General features: G+C 31.1%; 1 protein-coding gene across 1 annotated transcript in view; it reads left to right on the top strand.

Moving 5' to 3' along the window:
• The window catches only part of LOC139483187 (neuronal acetylcholine receptor subunit alpha-3-like), a 43,806-nt gene that overhangs the window by 9,357 nt on the left and 16,167 nt on the right, over positions 1 to 18,282 (top strand). Inside the window, exons 2-4 of the mRNA XM_071267222.1 lie at positions 6,127 to 6,185; positions 6,634 to 6,806; positions 7,171 to 7,551. Coding sequence (XP_071123323.1) covers positions 6,127 to 6,185; positions 6,634 to 6,806; positions 7,171 to 7,551 — 613 coding nt within the window. The remainder of the gene's footprint in view (positions 1 to 6,126; positions 6,186 to 6,633; positions 6,807 to 7,170; positions 7,552 to 18,282) is intronic.

Genomic DNA, 18,282 nt, shown 5'->3' with positions numbered 1-18,282 from the left:
ACTTCTTTATGACAATATCCTGTTAAAGTTTGAAGGGAAAAAAATGGATTTTATAAAGAAAAACAACACTTTGTCATTAAGAGGCAAATGAAATATTGCTGGTGTTCTGAGAATTAATTCTTCTTGCATGAGCGGCACAACAGAAACACTTCAAAAACTTATGACTTTGGGAAAGATCGCCTAGACTTCACATTTCAAACAGAAAGAAGAAACAAACATATCCGTATGCAAAATAAGCTTTTGAAAATACCACTGCACTAACATACTAATGAGTGCATTGGCAGGAATTGCGATAAGTTAGAAAACTAAATGACAGACAAGCTCAGGTAAAAACAACATAAAAGCCCATAAGACATAAGTAGATACACTGCTCCAAACAGAAGAGAATAATCGGTTCAATGAGGAACATCACCAACTTCAACAGCTCTTTAAATAACTAAAATTTAACTGTCGAGAGTGGAGAAATATCGTAATACACGAGTTATAGTGTAGGAATCTGTTTCTCTAATGATTTTTATCCTTCTTTTTCAAAGATTTTCAGAAATTTGTGTTCTTTATATGCGACGTCATCAGGCATGGTCGCCTTTTTTCATGACGTCACAATAGAAAAATTCAGAAGAAAACAAAACATTTAGACGTCATTTCCACCAATCATTTGCCGAGAACAGATTTTTCACTAGTGAGGAGAAATATTTTTCTCACACCGGTCAGGAAATGTGAAAATAGCACAAAAATTAGAGAAAGATAACACACCAAACATCTAAACAAGTTCTATGACACATTCCCCATTTCCATTCTCAATTTTATTATCTAAGTATATATCCTTAAGTTTAGCATACACATAAGATGGCCACAATGTCTATGTAAAAAATGTAGACTCTTTATTGATAACAAATGTACTCTTATGACAACATATTTGGTTCAAAATATAAAATATTATCTAGATTATATTACACCAAATCTGGTAATATCGGAAAACTAGCACCAATTTGGCACACATAAATTTATAAAGACAAAGTGTTTCCATAACTATTGTTAGAAATAAAACAAATATTATACTCAACATGTACAAAGAAACAAAACAACACAATATACTTAAAGATATAAGACCAATAGTTAAAGTTACATTTATTTTGCTGTTCTGTCAATTTTCGTTACTCTAATAAGTTACACTAAATCTGATATATAAAAGAAATCATATTATTATATGATCAAGAATATGTAAATATTTTAAAAGAAAAAGTAAGTGCTGTCAAGAAACAATATTGTGCACATGTTTATGATTATAACATACATTTTCTACATTGGCTAGAGGTATAGGGAGAGGGTTGAGATCTCACAAACATGTTTAACCCCGCCGCATTTTTGCGCCTGTCCCAAGTCAGGAGCCTCTGGCCTTTGTTAGTCTTGTATTATTTTAATTTTAGTTTCTTGTGTACAATTTGGAAATTAGTATGGCGTTCATTATCACTGAACTAGTATATATTTGTTTAGGGGCCAGTTGAAGGACGCCTCCGGGTGCGGGAATTTCTCGCTACATTGAAGACCTGTTGGTGACCTTCTGCTGTTGTTTTTTTTCTATGGTCGGGTTGTTGTCTCTTTGGCAGATTCCCCATTTCCATTCTCAATTTTATGTATTGATGAAATTAATGATGGAAATTTACAACTGACTTGAAACAAGCAATTTTTTCTGGAGATTTTATTGATGGAAATCAGGGGAAAGACTATTTCATACGCAAGTTTTAAGAAGAAAACAACGGATAACAAGGTTCTTAATTTACAAAGGGAAGTTGATTCACTAGTAGCAAATTTTAAGTAAGAATTAATAGATCAATTAAAAGATAAAAAACCAGACCTGGAGGATATAAGGAAAGAACAGACGAATGGTAATTTAATACCTATTTTGAAAGAAACAAAAGTATTTTATGAAACACTCTATAAAAATAGGGATTGTAGTTTAAATAGCTGTAAAATTGAACAGTTAGAAAATAATTTAAAATTTTTTGAAAAACTGACAGAGGATGAACAACATAATTAAGAAGAGGGAATATCTATAGCTGAGGCAGGATTACAATACAAATAAAAAGACAAAAACGATAAATCTCCTGGATCTGACGGTTATTCGACTGAGTTTTTAAAAAAAATGAAAGATTTAAAATATTTTATTGTAGAATCTCTGAATTATGGATATCACATTGGATCATTATCAATCCCTCAAAAACAAGGCATAATCGCATGTTTGTCAAAGAATAACAAGATAAGGCATTTACTGAAGAACTGGCGCTCCAAGCATTCCATTATGAAACACAGTTTATAAAATTGAGTCATGGGTGATCGCAAATAGATTTAAAAAAGTTTTAGATAAACTTATTAATTTAGGTCAGACTGGTTTCATAAGTGGGCTTTATGTGATATTTTGCAGTATACTAAAGAAAAAGATATACCTGGTTTATTACTGTTGATAGACTTTGAAAAAACTTTTAATACAATATCCTGGGATTTTCTTTTAGCAGTTTTCACTTTTTTTGGAAACTCTGTAATCAATTTGATTAAAGTACTTTACAATAATATCAGCTCTGTAGTCATTCGGGTTGGAAATGCATCAGATTTATTTGGTATTGGAAGAGGCTGCAGACAGGGGGACACACTATCACCATACCTTTTCGTATTATGTGGAGACATTTTGGCAATACAGGTAAGAGGTAAAACGAAAATACAGTTTATAGAAATTTCTCAATTTGACTGTAACATGTGTAAACTATCTCAGTTTGCCGATGACACTTCAATAATTTTGGATGAAAGTGAAGATTCTATGGAAGAAGCTTTATTAGAGCTAGATTGGTATGCAAAACTTTCTGGACTAAGGATAAATTGAACAAAAACTCAGTGGTATGGATTGGAAGTAAACATACAGTAGAGAAATGTTATGCCAGAACAGAAATTTATCATGGGGGTCATCTTTTTTTAGGCTGTTAGGGGTAAACTTCGATATTGATCTTGATAATTTTGGTAACTTAATAAATTAGAATGGAGAGAAATTTTCAAACCCTCTTTTGCAGTTACTAACAACACAAAATTATAGTGGTTACATTTTAGAGTAAATCAAAGGACATTAGCTACAAACAAATTACATGATTAAAATATTTTCACTATGCAAAAAAAACGAGATCCGGTATCCTTGACAATGAAACAAAGACCATAGTACGGTAGGAATTTTGTTAAGACTAACGCTAAATCGACGATAAATGATGTTTCTGTTAAAAGTAATGCTACAAAAACAGACTGAAAGAATGAATATATACCAAATACTAAATAGAAATAGAAAAAAACTGTTTATCCTTACCCCCAAAAAACTCGGTTTCGAAATTAACTAAAAACAATGTCAGATTTAAGGGGGTACCCAGCACTTTGACTAAAATAGATAAGCCTCGTTTAATTTTCATAAAGTTTTGACAAACGATTTACTTTGACCTATTAACAAAAATATGAAAATTTCTTGAAATTCATACCGTTCAATTTACAGGAATACTTGGATTGGCAATAAAGCAGTTTGACAAACACTAATTTTGATCGTTGAAACGCTTGATTTATCCAAACTAACAGTAGGTTTTTTAAACACTCAGCTGATTTTAAGAGTTAATCTCTTAGGTGTTCTGTATCCACTTAATACATAACTTATTTGTCTAAAAGATATCACATATTAAGGCCAACAGTATATAAAAACTCAACATTTAACAACGACCTGTTCAAGTAAATTGTGTTCACACATACACCACGCATAAAATATATTCTCTATTTTTTTGTGCTATTTTCACATTTCTTGATCGGTTTGAGAAAAATATTTTCCTCACTAGTAAAATATCTGTTCTCGGCAAATGATTGGTGAAAATTCAAATGTGACGTCTGATTATCTTAGTTTCTTCTGAATTTCCTATTATGACGTCTTGAAAAAAGGCAACCATGCCTGATGACGTAACATTCACAAAACAGAGCTTTTTGCAAATTTTTGAAAAGGAAGGATAAAAATCATTACAGAAACAAATGTCATCAATTTAACTCGTGTTTAAAGATATTTATTCAATCTCAGTGGCAATCCTCACGCTTTAATTATTATAATTGAACTGTCTGGAGTGGAGAAATATCTAACACACTTAGCTTGTTGCAGTAGTTAAATCTATATTTCTCTACTATGAAAGTGTTTGAAAATGCAAAACAAAATGTCAATGCTGTGGAATTTATTGTTATATACTGCCTGTTTACGGACAGTAAAGACGAATTTGATGAACATTTGTGCTATGTTTGCAAAGAAATAATGTATGATTTAATTCATTTCCGTTGGATATTGACTTAAATGATACTGACTTGGCCTAAAATAATTAGGAAATAATTGCCACTGTACGATAAGAAAACAACAATCATCAATCGATGCTGCTAGTCGGTTTTGCGATCGGTGTCATTCATTCGCTCAATATACCTGATAATATTGATAAACATTACCCGTAATCACAATTGGCAAAGACAGAGCCAATGCAAATCCGTTTCCGACATTGGAATAGCGATATTAGTTTATTGTTTGGATTAATGACAACTTTTTTCTTGATTTTTAAAAGGAAATGTAAGAAGCATGTGTAGTCATGTGTGAAATAATTCACATGAATTACCTATAATAATGAATAAAAGAAAGTCAGTTGCGCAATCTTTCAAACTTTCAATGCAATATTTTTGGATTTTTTACGTCAAAGTTATCTCGACAAGTTTATATTTGAAACGTTCGTCTAATAAAATGAGTGGTAGAGTACATGTACAAAAGCGATATTTCCCCAAATAATATCTTGTAGAGGAGAAAGTCTTTCTTAATGTTAAAACATATGAAGGTTGGTTCTATTGGCAGTCCATAATTTGACAATTTGAATAATAAGTTATGTCTAAACAACATATTAAAAATTGACAAAAATCGATCGGCTTGTTTTTTCTTAAAATCGATTACAAATTTGCTTATATTTTTTGTGTAAATTACGTAACGTTCAGGCTGCCATAGAGTGAAAGAGTACATAAAAGGGAAACAACCGCAATATAGCAGACGAATTTGCTGTTATAGTATCAACGATTTTGCCGGTATTGGTAAGTTTTTAAATGAAATAAAAGACACTAAGTTGCATAATAGGTATGTTTATAATGTTCAATTCATATATAGACGTTCACGAATACCGATTTTTTGTCAGTAAATGTTATTTGTCTACGATTCACACATCGGCTCTGTCGACACCTAAACACTCTGATAAGTCCTTTGGTTATAAATAAAACCAATAACCCTTTTATAAAATATATCTCAAACAACAAAAACTGCATTTTAGGTTACAATACCCATTAGATTTTATGGGCGCAGCCATTTTATGATCATAACATCGTATTCAGAATGAAGAGTATGGCTAATCCTGATTGGTTGATACGTGCGCCAGTTATTTTTTTATTATTAGAGACTTCATGCACTCTGCTTTATACAAAAGGCAAACTGATAATTATTCCGTAGCCCTAAAGGCACTGAGATGACTTTTCAATGCTAGGACAAGACACGTATTTTTAAGGGCAAAATTGATAGGCATGAGAGATAAGTACAAAATACGCTAAGAAAAACAACGCGAACCTATATTTTTTGGACCGAAAAATACTTCCCTAATAACTTTTCTTTGTTTCTAGCAAGGTTTCGTTAAAAAAATCAACTTTCTAAAGTCTGTATTGAAAAAGGCTACCATTGTCGCCTATGGGAAAATTAATTGTTTATTTCAATCTTAATGATCGCTGCAAGCCAAGGATATTTCGGGAGAAAAAAAGTATGGAACGCCGTTAGCGTCATTTTATACTTTTAATTATTGAAATGAAAATGAAAATTTAAATGTTTTACGGGCAATTTAGACTATTTCAAGTTATTTTTTTCCATCAATATTGTATTATGATGTACAACAATTAACATTAACACACTTTTATGTAATAAATTAGTGGAAATCGTCATTTTCTTACTGTTTTAAGCCATTTATATTTTTGTCTATTACTGTATTAATATAACCGACGATTTACATTTTATAAATTAAAAGGATGATTTTATAATATTTTTTATTTTTTTTACAGATGGCATCATGGACAGCTGTATCTTTTGTGACAAGCTCCTGGAAAACGGTGAACCCACAGTAAAACTTGGAAAGAAAGGGTGTGGTACGTAACATCAACAAAATCAGCTTCGACAGACAAAAGGAAATATTAACTGTTCCTGGCCAAACAGTTCACAATGATTGTACACGAGATTTTATAAACCTTAAAATGACGAGATGGAAAATAAATTTGAATGTAGACCCAGAAACAAGTGATAGAGAAAGAGATTTTAGGTCCAGCAAACCACTCTTCAAATTTGAACTCTCTGTTATGTGGGCAAACGGCAAAGAATTACAAAAGAAAAGGAGGATATGACGTTGTTTCTGTCATAACTTAGATTTTCAGTCATCGGTAGAAACTGCATGCAGAGAGAGAAATGACAAATGACAATTGGGGAGGAACATTTTTCAATAGAACACAGATTGCTCATTCTGATTTGCGTGCGGCAAATGTAGTTTTTCATGCACAATGCAATTCAAACTTTAGAATTGGGAAGCAAATGCCACAAACTATAGCTACAACACCGGAAGAGAATTTGAAAAAACGTAAAACATCCTATGCAGGTAGACCAAAGAATAATACTGCAGAAGATGGTTTCCAGGAAATTATGTTGAAAATAGAAAAGAATCAGAAGCAAATTTCTATCGCCGATGTAGGACGTGAGATGGAAAAAATATGTGGCGTAGAGAATACATATTCAATTGTCCACATGAAGAAAAAATCCTGGATTATTTTGGTAAAACAGTATTGTTGACAGAAGAAGAGGGAAAACCAAGTACTCTGACGTTTCGAGACAACACATTTCATCGATATTGCATACTTTTTATAATCGTAGAGGAAAAGAAAATAAGGAAGAAGAAAAGAAATCTATCATATCAACCGCAGCCCAACGTTTAAAGAAGACATCAAGCTAATAACGTCTAAAGACATTTATTATCCGTCTGCAGAAGAAATGGAGTCAGAGACCTCAAATGTTGATAATGTCCCTCGTTCACTAAGAATATGTTTTAACTCGTTATTTAGCGAAACAGATTGTATCAGTAATTGGACATGCAATCATACAGGCAACAAGGCCACGAGGTGTAATAGCACCATTGCAGATTGGCTTAGGTATTCAAATGCACCACCACGTTGGTATCCGTTTCCTTGTCGACACACTGTACAATCGTGGATTTATCGTAGCTACAGACAGTATATATGAAGACAAATCTGAAATATTTGCTTATGAGCTGTCTTGTCAACCAAGTTCTATGTTTGATTCATCCGGATTTATGAGGCCAGCATCAAAGTCAACTCTAGCGGATGGAATTTGGAATCTTGGAGACTGCAGTACAGAATATACAAATACTGTCTACAGTTATGTTGTTGATGGCGGATCACTTATGCATAAAATACAATGGAAAAGTGGGTTGACATTTGGAGAAATTTGTAAAAGATATATTGATTCAATAAAGTGTTATGACTCGGTTGTTGTATTTGATGGATAGGTGTCCGGCATCTTAAGCGAACCAATGGAATCTTTGGTACAAAAGTAACATTTACGGAGACAACACCTTTTAGGTCAAAAAAGGAATTATTTTTGGCTAATAATGAAAATAAACAGAACTTTATTGAAATGTTTAGTAGATATATGCATTCACACGGTATTGAAACAAAGCATGCTTTAGCAAGACTAATTGTGATACTCGTCGCTGCACATGTAGAAAACATGGTTTAGAATTTACATTTCGTGTGGCGAATGTCGTGGTCAGAGCTGTATCAATTTAATGCATGGTGACATTAACTTAGCAGCTGGTGAACTCATGTTTGACTTAAGTTGAAACAAATACTAAAAACTATTGTCGGTTATATTTTCTATACTTCAAGAAGGCAACTACCTAAATATGTCTTTTTTGTTACTTAATATGAAGATGTTACATTGTTTCTTTGACATAAGCTCTTTATAGGTTTTTCATAACTTTTGAATCACTTATTTACTCAGTCAAGATAAATGAATTAATTATTATAGTACATTTTGATAATAAAAGAGATTATCTTGAATTTCAGTTTACCTCGATTTTTCACTAAAAAGTAACTATTTCACCCCAAATTCGTATGTTTATAATAAGAATAGGGTATTATTTATAATTATATTTCATATACTGTCTGAAATAAAGTGGAAAACTGATTTATTTATACATTTACTATCATTAATAGAAAACAATCAGTTTTTGCCGATTTTTTGTCACAAAAAACAGTTTTTAACCCAGAATTACTATTTTTCGAAACTTTTTTTCCCAATTTTGCCACTTTCATAGGTAGTTCCCATAATTGTTATCTTATTTTTACACCCATTTCTAATGGTTTTGTCATTATAATAAAATGTAAGTAATTTTTCAGTTTTAAGCGACTTTTGTGCAAAAACCTATATTTTGACCCCAAAAATTACGAAAATTAGCCGACCCATTTCTGTCGATTTTTTATATGTTCAATAGGGTTTTCAATAGATCGAATTATACCAAGAAACCCTTTGTTGCAATTTGTTTGAGGTTGGGTGATTCTTTGGGCTAGATTGACTGGACTACAATATATACATTGTAGGAGCGGAATTTTTGTTTTTTTGGTTTGAAATGTGGTAAACAAGACTGAACAGTTCATGAAAAACATTGCGTAAATATTTCACATAAAAAAAATATCTTCTGTATAAACTGTCCTCTCCTAAATGCAAAACTCAAAAGGTCATAATCGTCATTTACCTTTATCGTTTAAGACGACGGTAGCACCACCGATAGGCAATATATTAATTCATTACATTGCTATAAACTAGAAGCAATATAAAACCGTATGATTTTGTATATTTTTGTACATCAATACAGCGACAAATCTTAAAACAATGTCTCCTGATCTGTCCATTGTGTAAGTTTCACACATCTTTGCGTTCGTCTCAAATTTAACCCAACAATGTAAGATCTTCCCTCAGCAGGTTTTAAACCCGTTATATGTGAAATCGTGACGACACCATATGCTCCGTGTCCAGCACTCAAGACCACTGAACAGTCTCAGCTTCATAAAAATATAGCGTTCGGTGGTGCATGTAATGTTTTTCCTCGTCGGTTTTATTTTATTAATTTATCTACAAAACAAATGCGATACCAACTGCAAAAAGAATCACCAAGCAAGTGCATGACTTAGTTTATGCCTTTACCTTAGAGAGTGCCGTACATTGGTTATAAATGTATTGGTTGATACAAAATCAAAAATAATTATCATATCAATTAGTTAAGCGCAATAATTATTTGCTCATACTATAATTTGGTACCACGTACTTTCTTGACTCCATATCAATTACGACGTCAAATTAAAATATCATCAAATAGTTTGTAACGTAACAATGCCGGTTTTACGAAAACTAATGGTAAAAGGAAGATAGAATATAAAAAAAATGGTCAGCACATAATGATTGGAATAAAAAAAATGTATTCAATAAATAAAGGAAAATGTATATTTTAAGGATATTAAGAACGGAAAAAACAGAATCTTTTTTTTTTAAATGACAAATTATAGAGGGAAGAAGATGGCCTTTCGTAATTAAAAAAATTAGAATTACAAAGCCTAAAAGATTTTGAGTTTTAGTAAATTAATGTTTTTCTACTAGAACTTACGTGAAGCTTGAGAATCTATAAATTCCCATACCTTTGATAAAACAGAAATTTAATCCGTTCAGGCTCATTGCTACTGTACACAATTCTTTTCGAATTGTATTTCAAACAGAAATTACTTATAACCAACTGTAATGTTCACCTACAGTTTTGTTGCACAGCACACGTTAATTCGAATACTGGTAAGTTTTAATGTCATACTATACAGACATGTTTCTTTATGATTTTGGTACGGTGTTTCTGAAGAAATAAACTTTTGACAGATAGTAGTTTATTGAATGTTGTCGTTCTCAGAATTACAATTGTTCCACTGTAGGTTGCATGTCTGTAAATATTGACAATGCAATTTCCCATAGGAACTCCTTTTACGGCTAAAACTGTACCACTTTTACTATGAAGTTTTGAAAAAAAATCTTATCCTAAAATTGAAAGTTCATATGCACCACAATTTTTTTCAAAGGTCAAAATATAGGGCTGTGCGGCATATTTTCAACGTTTATATGCCCTGAACTTCTCAGAGTTTAAACTTACACTAATTTTCTTAACTACCCCTACCTCGAATGAAAGGTTACCACAGATTTCAATGTAAACAATATGCACGTGTTTATTTACTGGTAACATTTCCAAGTTCTGTCTCTGCGATATGGAACACAGAGAGCATAACTGGGAACCAGTATGTTAACAAAATTAATTTTCTATGAATATTCAATTACTCCCCAAAAGAGGCGTGTTTTGAGAAACAGCTGTATTTACAAAGTGCAACCTGTAGAATACAATTGAAAACGATAAAATATAATACGGCCAGTTGTATGACTCTTTGAATTCGAATTTATCTTTATGTTTCAAAATTTGTAATAGTAAGTGCAAACGTATTAGTTATAGGAAATATATTGCGTGTTAAGGAAATTTTTTTTTAAAGATTTAAAGAGAAGAAAGATATTTAAGAGATAGTCAAGCTATTAACCTAAAGTCGAAACTAGCTGACTTTTAAATTATTTCATACACATGTCAATGTAAGTAAAATAATATTTTGGATGGAGCCTTTATTAGATCTTGTTCAACAAAACCAAAATATATGTACAAAAAATATAAATTGTCAGATTTTGTTAATTATGTTAAAGATGTAATATAACTAATACATCCGCAGTGATAAATCATTTAATTCAAATGTTTCCTCATAATGAAAAAAACAGAAACATACAGGTCCCTCTGCAAATCAGATATTTGTTTCATAAATCTATGGAATTATAACTCAAAAACTAGACATTTTTAGCTTTTCATATCAGACACTTACTATGGTAAATTTCCAAAATTTAACTACGATGTCTCACAAAATTTTGCCTAATATACTTGACTATAACACTTGTAAGAACAACAAATTAGTTGACCGTCACGATGTGTCGCTGGCTCCACTCAGTGAAGACATTTTTTCATTGTACAATGTAAACATTTTTTAAATCTTTGAAATAACACCATATGTACATTTGGAAGCAAATTGTAAAGTTCATCAATAAAGGATCACTGTCAGAATTTTAGTACAGGAAAAATGTCTGATTCTAAAGATGAATTGACTGGGGGAAAAACCAAACGTGAAAAGGAAATATTTCTTTTTAAAGAGAAGGAAGATATTCAAGAGATAGTCAAGCTAATAACCTAAAGCCGAAACTAGCTGACAATGGCATGGCAAAATTCGAAAAGCGATCAAAAGACAAACAACAAAAACAACCCTCTACAGAATACATACAGAAAAAAAAGACAGAGCGACACGAACCCTCTCAAAACCCGGGGTTAATATTTGGTGCTCCGAAAAGGTCAGCAGATCATGCTTTATATTGAAACCGTCGTGTTGCTAATGTAATTAAAAAAACGGTGATAAGTCTTTCCGTAGGTCACACTCAACGAAAAAGGATTAGTCTGTTGTTATGTTTTTAAAACATCCGTCGTCCAACTAGAATCTTTGAAGGTATAAGAATTTAACTGCAACACTTGGGAATCTTGATTAAATAAGTTCCTTGTAAGCAGTAACCCTCTATCACGGATTTCATGATAGGAAATGTAAGCTCTTATTATATCATATCTACTGGTATCTGCACTTGTTCTATTTGAGCAGTCAAAATGTGTTGACTGTATATACATCTATCTATGACATATCCAGTCACTTACCCGATAACAGTTTTCCTCATGAATATTTAAATAGAATGACCAGAACTATATTTAGACATTTATGACGACAACTTCAATCTGTCCTTACTTATAATGCATACAACGAAGCTTGGAACGACTCAAACTTATTTCTTTAACAATTGTTAGAAAAACAGATTTCACTTGTTAATATTTTTTGTTTAAAGCCTATAAATCATTATATTTCATACTTATTGTTGATATTTTAGTTCATACTCAAACGAATTTGTTCACCATCTATTGGTTGCAACAGGTTATGTACATGTCATTGTGTTTTATATTTCTCCGCCGGATGTGAGGAGTTGTCAATTCAAATAAATAACAACAACGCTATAAACAACAATTGAAAATGTGTTTTTTAGATTGCAGCATAAAGACAATACTAGTGTATTGACTTGACATATCAACGATATAAGTAGTCGGCCCGAAACGGGGAAAAAACTCGGCAGAGCCTCGTATTTCCCCGTTTTTAAGCCTCATCCTTATATCGTTGATATGTCAATACACTATTATTGTATGTATGTGAATGAGATCTTTTTACACGTAATTCTTAATTAAAATTGCGTCTATGAAGAAGAGACCTTACCGTTGAACATCATTTGGCCAATTCCTTCCTTATGAACATAATTGAAAAATAATATTGATGTTTATCAAAATAATAACGATGTTATTCAAAATCATATCATAGGAAACGCACGCAATGAAAGATCAAAAATGATAAAACTTACATGTATCTACAGTTAAATTTAAAATAAATTAATTCACATCTTACCTTTTCTGTAAGTTTTAACTCATAATTTGAAAATTAAGAACAATTCTGTATATAAACTGTCATTTTTACAGAAGTAAACGTAGCATGAAACTAAAATACAAAACTTCCATAATAGGTTAAAGTTTGACGAACTCTTGTGTCGAAACATTGTGGTAACATAAGTTAAAAAAGCTGATATAACTCGTTGGTTTAATAATTGCTCTTACTTTGTTTATCTAAACATACAAATATAACTACATGTAGATAAAAAAAATAGTTCATTCTTTATTTATTCATTAAAATAAATCGACATACAATTTTGCTGAGTCTGTATATCATTTCAAACCTGTAAGAGGTACAGTAGTCACTTAGAGTCAACAGTAGTTGCTGATGTTCGTGTATGTAGTCTTGAATTTTACAGTGTAAATTTGAAGAAAGCATGATGTTTAATGTTCATACATGGTTAGATTATTATAAGCCATAACATTTAAAATGGAAATGGGGACTATGTCAAAGAGACAACAGCCCGACCAAAGAGCAGACTACAATGGGATGGAAAATATCAATAGAAACTTTTCAAGATGTTATCTAAACCAAGTATAAAGCTAGGACACATAATTACAAACTTTCTTCTGCATTATAAATCATATAAGTAATATAAGCTGTTTGTGCAAATTCCAAAAACGCAAACGTTATACATTAATCTACGAAATAAAACATATAGCACTAGACATTTTAGGTATTCAGATCAGACACTGCATTTCCCTTAAGTTCAGTACAATGTCTCAACAACTTGACTACGACAATTTTAAAAACATCAAATACCATGTTATCGTCTTAAATTAACTTTCAATGGATTAAATACATCGGAAAGATACTTGGCAAGGCCAACATGTAGAAATATATTTTAAAAAATCATTTGATTATACGGAATTTAGTTTGTGTGAATTATGATGGGTACAGGTCTATAATGTAGAATTATTTTATACGAGAAGATTGTATTGTAGTGTTTCTATTTTAAAGTAAGCAGATACAAGACTAAGTTTAAAATGTTCTTTTTTATAATGTTAATCTACCTTTTCATTTTCTTTTCTAATGTTAAAAACGTTTTATAACCGGGTCTTCATCTTTCTAAAATTTATCAAAACTTTAAAGTAAAATATGGTCTTTAGAAAGATTGTGGTGAGGTATACTCCACAACCGGTGTCAATTAACTAATTCATTTCATTTAACTTGAGTAACTTCCAAAAACCCAAATTTGAATGGATCACCAAAGGGTAGCCTCTTTATGTTATCCTATATAAAATATAAGGATACATCATGCATCATTATATATCATTTATCTGATCTCTCAACCCAAAAAGGATAGCAGATTTACGATTGCATTCTATTATTTTCTTTATATCTTTGTCATCTTGAGTCAAAATTTGAAGCAAAAAACATTCTGCAATTCTTTTTCTTTCTAATTTATTTACACACTAATGTATCTTGGTTATTATTTCTTTTGTGTCTACGCAAAAACAAAACAATAACAAACAAATAAATCATCAGTGTATTAACCATTTTATTAAAATTAATTATATGTTTTCACAAATTTCTTTTATAAAACATCAACTAGGCCTTTTTGTTTATTTCCAAAAAAAGAATTAAAATTGCTGACGAAAATAATATTTAGAATAGAAATGGGGATTTTCTGGGCCAATTACATAAACATTTTATTGTTGGTCAATCCAAATCATTCACCTGATGTGTTCTTCTATTTTAGATTTATTGATGTCTGTTCAAAACCAGAGATGTCACCATTTTGAAAAAAACGTTAATTATTAAATTATGTGCGAAATGAATACAAATAGCTTTGTCTTCAAAATAGCTTTGAACATTATAACAAATTTGAAATCAAGACACCATGATTCTTTTCAGTTTTTGATACTTATCTGAAATCAACGATCACAATACAAAACAGTTCAACCAAGAAAACATCTGGAAGGGCATCACCATATATAAAATTAATTGAGTAAATACAGCCAAACAAAGTCTAACACTTATTAATCAATTACTATCCACATTAATCTGTGTCTTTAACTAAAATAGAGAATTCAATCAGGCAATGTGTTTTAGAGGCAAATGAGTAGAAAAGTCGACTTCATTTCATGTTAAATAATTATTTAAAAGAGGGAGACATTCATTCAACAACGTACCACATTCATTTTTGTTTTAGGTCCGGTATTGTTGCATACTGCGTACAAGTTAATAGAGATACGGTTTTGTGTTGAAAAAATCAAAATCAAAAAACTTTCAAGTTATCAGCAAGGTTTCCAAAGCGTTATATCCGTAATGCAACATTATTTTTTTTTACTTTGACGATAACGAGAATTCTGGAAATGTCCAAAATTGCAATACAACTTACCCGACATAGGTCACTAGGCATGTTAGGGCTGACATAAAATTTGGTATACACGTTTTAAAAGGTGATTGTTAGGTTTTTTGTTAGAACTTACTGTATTACTCTGTTATTATAATTTGTTTTGATAAGGCAGACTTCATTAAGAAGATTATCAAGGAACACGCAAATGGTGTATTATTTCATATCAAGTAAAAACAAAATAGGAATGTGAACGACGGATACGTTCCAATTATAATAATTGTGATGTCAAGTGTAGTTGGCCTTCATTAATGGATATTGACAACTGCATAATCACGAAACCATCATGACAAACAACCATTTCAAAATTTAAATGGCCATGTTGTATAAAGCTTGTCAGAAGGACATGCACGTTTATTTCTAAAACCTTACAGCAAATATAATAGACCGTATACATCATAACCGTTTTTCGCTCAACAATGAATAACAAATTTGAACCTGTTGAAATATATTTCAAAATGATATGTGAACCTTATCATTTGTGCGACATATGATAGAAAATGAATAAGTGGACATGTAATATATAGTATCATCAACTAGAAATGTGGTCAATGTCAAATTACTAATTTTTAACGAATATGTATACCTAGCAACGATCTTAAATTTTTTATCATGACATCATTCACAAATCTATGATATATGTTTATGATTGCAATCTTATATAAAAAAAATATATTGCTGTTAATGTAAACCCCAGATCTGTGTACGACCTCAAATCTGTGTCCGTTTCTCAAATCTATGCCCCATCGTGACGTTAATCGCTAATCTATGTCCATAAAAAAATATTTGGCCTCAAATCTGTGGCCGATTTTTTATCATGACATCATTCACAAATCTATGTCCTTAAAAAATAATTTGGCCTCAAATCTGTGGCCGATTTTTAATCGTGACGTTTTTTCTCAAATCTATGTCCGTTTTAAAAGATAAGGCTTTAAAACTGTGTAATGTTTTAATTCTTTTTCGGCCATGCACAAATTTATGCCCGTCTAATAATTTCGGCCTTATATGGTTTTTTTTTATTAAGTCATTTCCCATAGTTCAATATTAATTTATTGGTATGTGTTCTCCCTGTGTGTACAAGAGCTCAAGTATAAGTAAATCTAGCTAGATTATTTCACTTGTATTTAAACAGGGACTAAGAAAGTCCCCGATTTAAAATATTGGTTTTTGAGGACGGTCTTGTATGATTTTTGATTTATAAAGTAATTTCTCCATGTTTGTAGTTAAAATCTTTACATGTGTGTGTTATTATTGTATGCCGTCTTCAATAATTAAACTACACATACTTTTTTTTACTAAAAAGACAGTAAAGAATTACTATTTGTATGCAACTTCAGCGTACTTCAATTGTCTCTAAAAAAATTATATTGCTGTTAAATTGACATTCAAACCACTTTATCTAGCATTTGTTACTTTAAATATCAATAAAATCATTCTGAATTGCTAAAAATAAAAGTTACGTGCTGTATATTTTTAATTAAAATATTTGTAAATCACAATAAAGCATATATCAATAGTTTGGTCTTAGCTGATATCTATTTAGTTCAAATGTAAAACTTGTAATAACAAAAATCTTTCCCCGAAAAGAATTATTCTTTATCCTCGAGGCCCAACACATAACAAATAGATAATAAGGTTTTGGCAGTATTTGGCCACAGCTTTATCTTGAATAAAATATAACATATATGATATATAATATGTATTTAAATTGGCAATCTTGCTCTGAAATATATTTATCAATGTCTGTATTTAATATATATGTAAATTATAATGTGGCTACCGCAAATTATGGCAGACCACTAATATAAATATATTTAAGTAATATGTCTGGTACGAGAAGTTTTTTAAGAAGATTATTATCTCGTCCAATTTTCGTCTGCTGCAATCTTGCCGACGTATTTCGAAAAGACCAAAGCGAGGTTGCGATCAAACTAATCAACACAAATGTTAAATACCCAACAGTGAACCAACACCTGCCCAAATTAAAATCTTCGAGTTTGTACCCAATGGATAACGGGCTTTAAAATTGTAGATTTTAAATCCTTTTATGTTTCTGCACATTCCTTCTCTCCAGAAACCAGATGTAAACACTGCAGTCCCTTTGTTCATGGCTGGATTTGTTTTGAATTATAAATATTCCCAAAAAGTAGGAGTAAGTAAAGATATCCCGATAATTGTCAAGAGAATAAATCTCTAGTTGACGTATTTGAAAATATTCCATCAGTCCACTATTCATAACAGATTTTCCTCCAGTTTAAAAAAAAAAAAAAATATAAAGCAATTTTAAACCATATGTATTAATAGACAAAATGTTAACCTTGCTTTTGTCATATAAACCACTTGTTCAATGTTTGTTCGGTGTGAGTTAATGCTCCGTGTTGAAGGCCGTACTTACACCTTTAATTGTTAACTTTTCATTGTTTACTTGATGACGTTTTGTTATGTTTTACGTCAATGAAAGGACATAGATTTGAGCCAAAAATGGCCATAGATTTGAGTAAATAAAGGACATAGATGTGAGACAATACAGGACATAGATTTGGAACGTCTATGACGCAATATTAAAAAGGACATATATTTGGGGAAAGGACATAGATTTGAGGCCGGACATAGATTTGAGGCTTACATGTATACCTAGCAACGATCTTAATTCCAAATGTAGTTAAACAATTATGATAAAACTTAAAACATAAATTAAACAAATAAAATGCATATTTATGTGAACTTATTGTAATCAAGAAATGAAGGTAAAATTTTGCACACTTGTCTTATGTGTGACGATCAAGCAAACGACTATTAAACACAAAATATTTGTTAAATTCAGACAAACATAGAAAAGTTAAAATTTCTTGTGTTACTACTATACATCTGCAGAACTAAAGTGTTAAGTTCAAATGGTGTCGTATTATACACAAACCAGACGACGACACTAAACACGGTAAATTTTCAAAACTTCAATACCATGTTGACAAATTTTACCTACAATGCTTGACACAGAAACTTGTGAGAACAACTTATCACATTGTTTGGTCGATACAATGCGTGGTTATCTCCACTTGGTAGAATATGTTTTCGTTATACAATATCTAAATATAAAATAATCATTTCAATATCCCCATAACTTCAATTTGATGCAAATTATA

This window comes from Mytilus edulis, chromosome 7 (assembly GCF_963676685.1).
Source record: "Mytilus edulis chromosome 7, xbMytEdul2.2, whole genome shotgun sequence".
NCBI classification, from domain to species: Eukaryota; Metazoa; Mollusca; class Bivalvia; order Mytilida; family Mytilidae; genus Mytilus; species Mytilus edulis.
The sequence above is the reverse complement of the archived record's forward strand: the minus strand, read 5'-3'. Positions and strand labels throughout refer to the sequence as shown.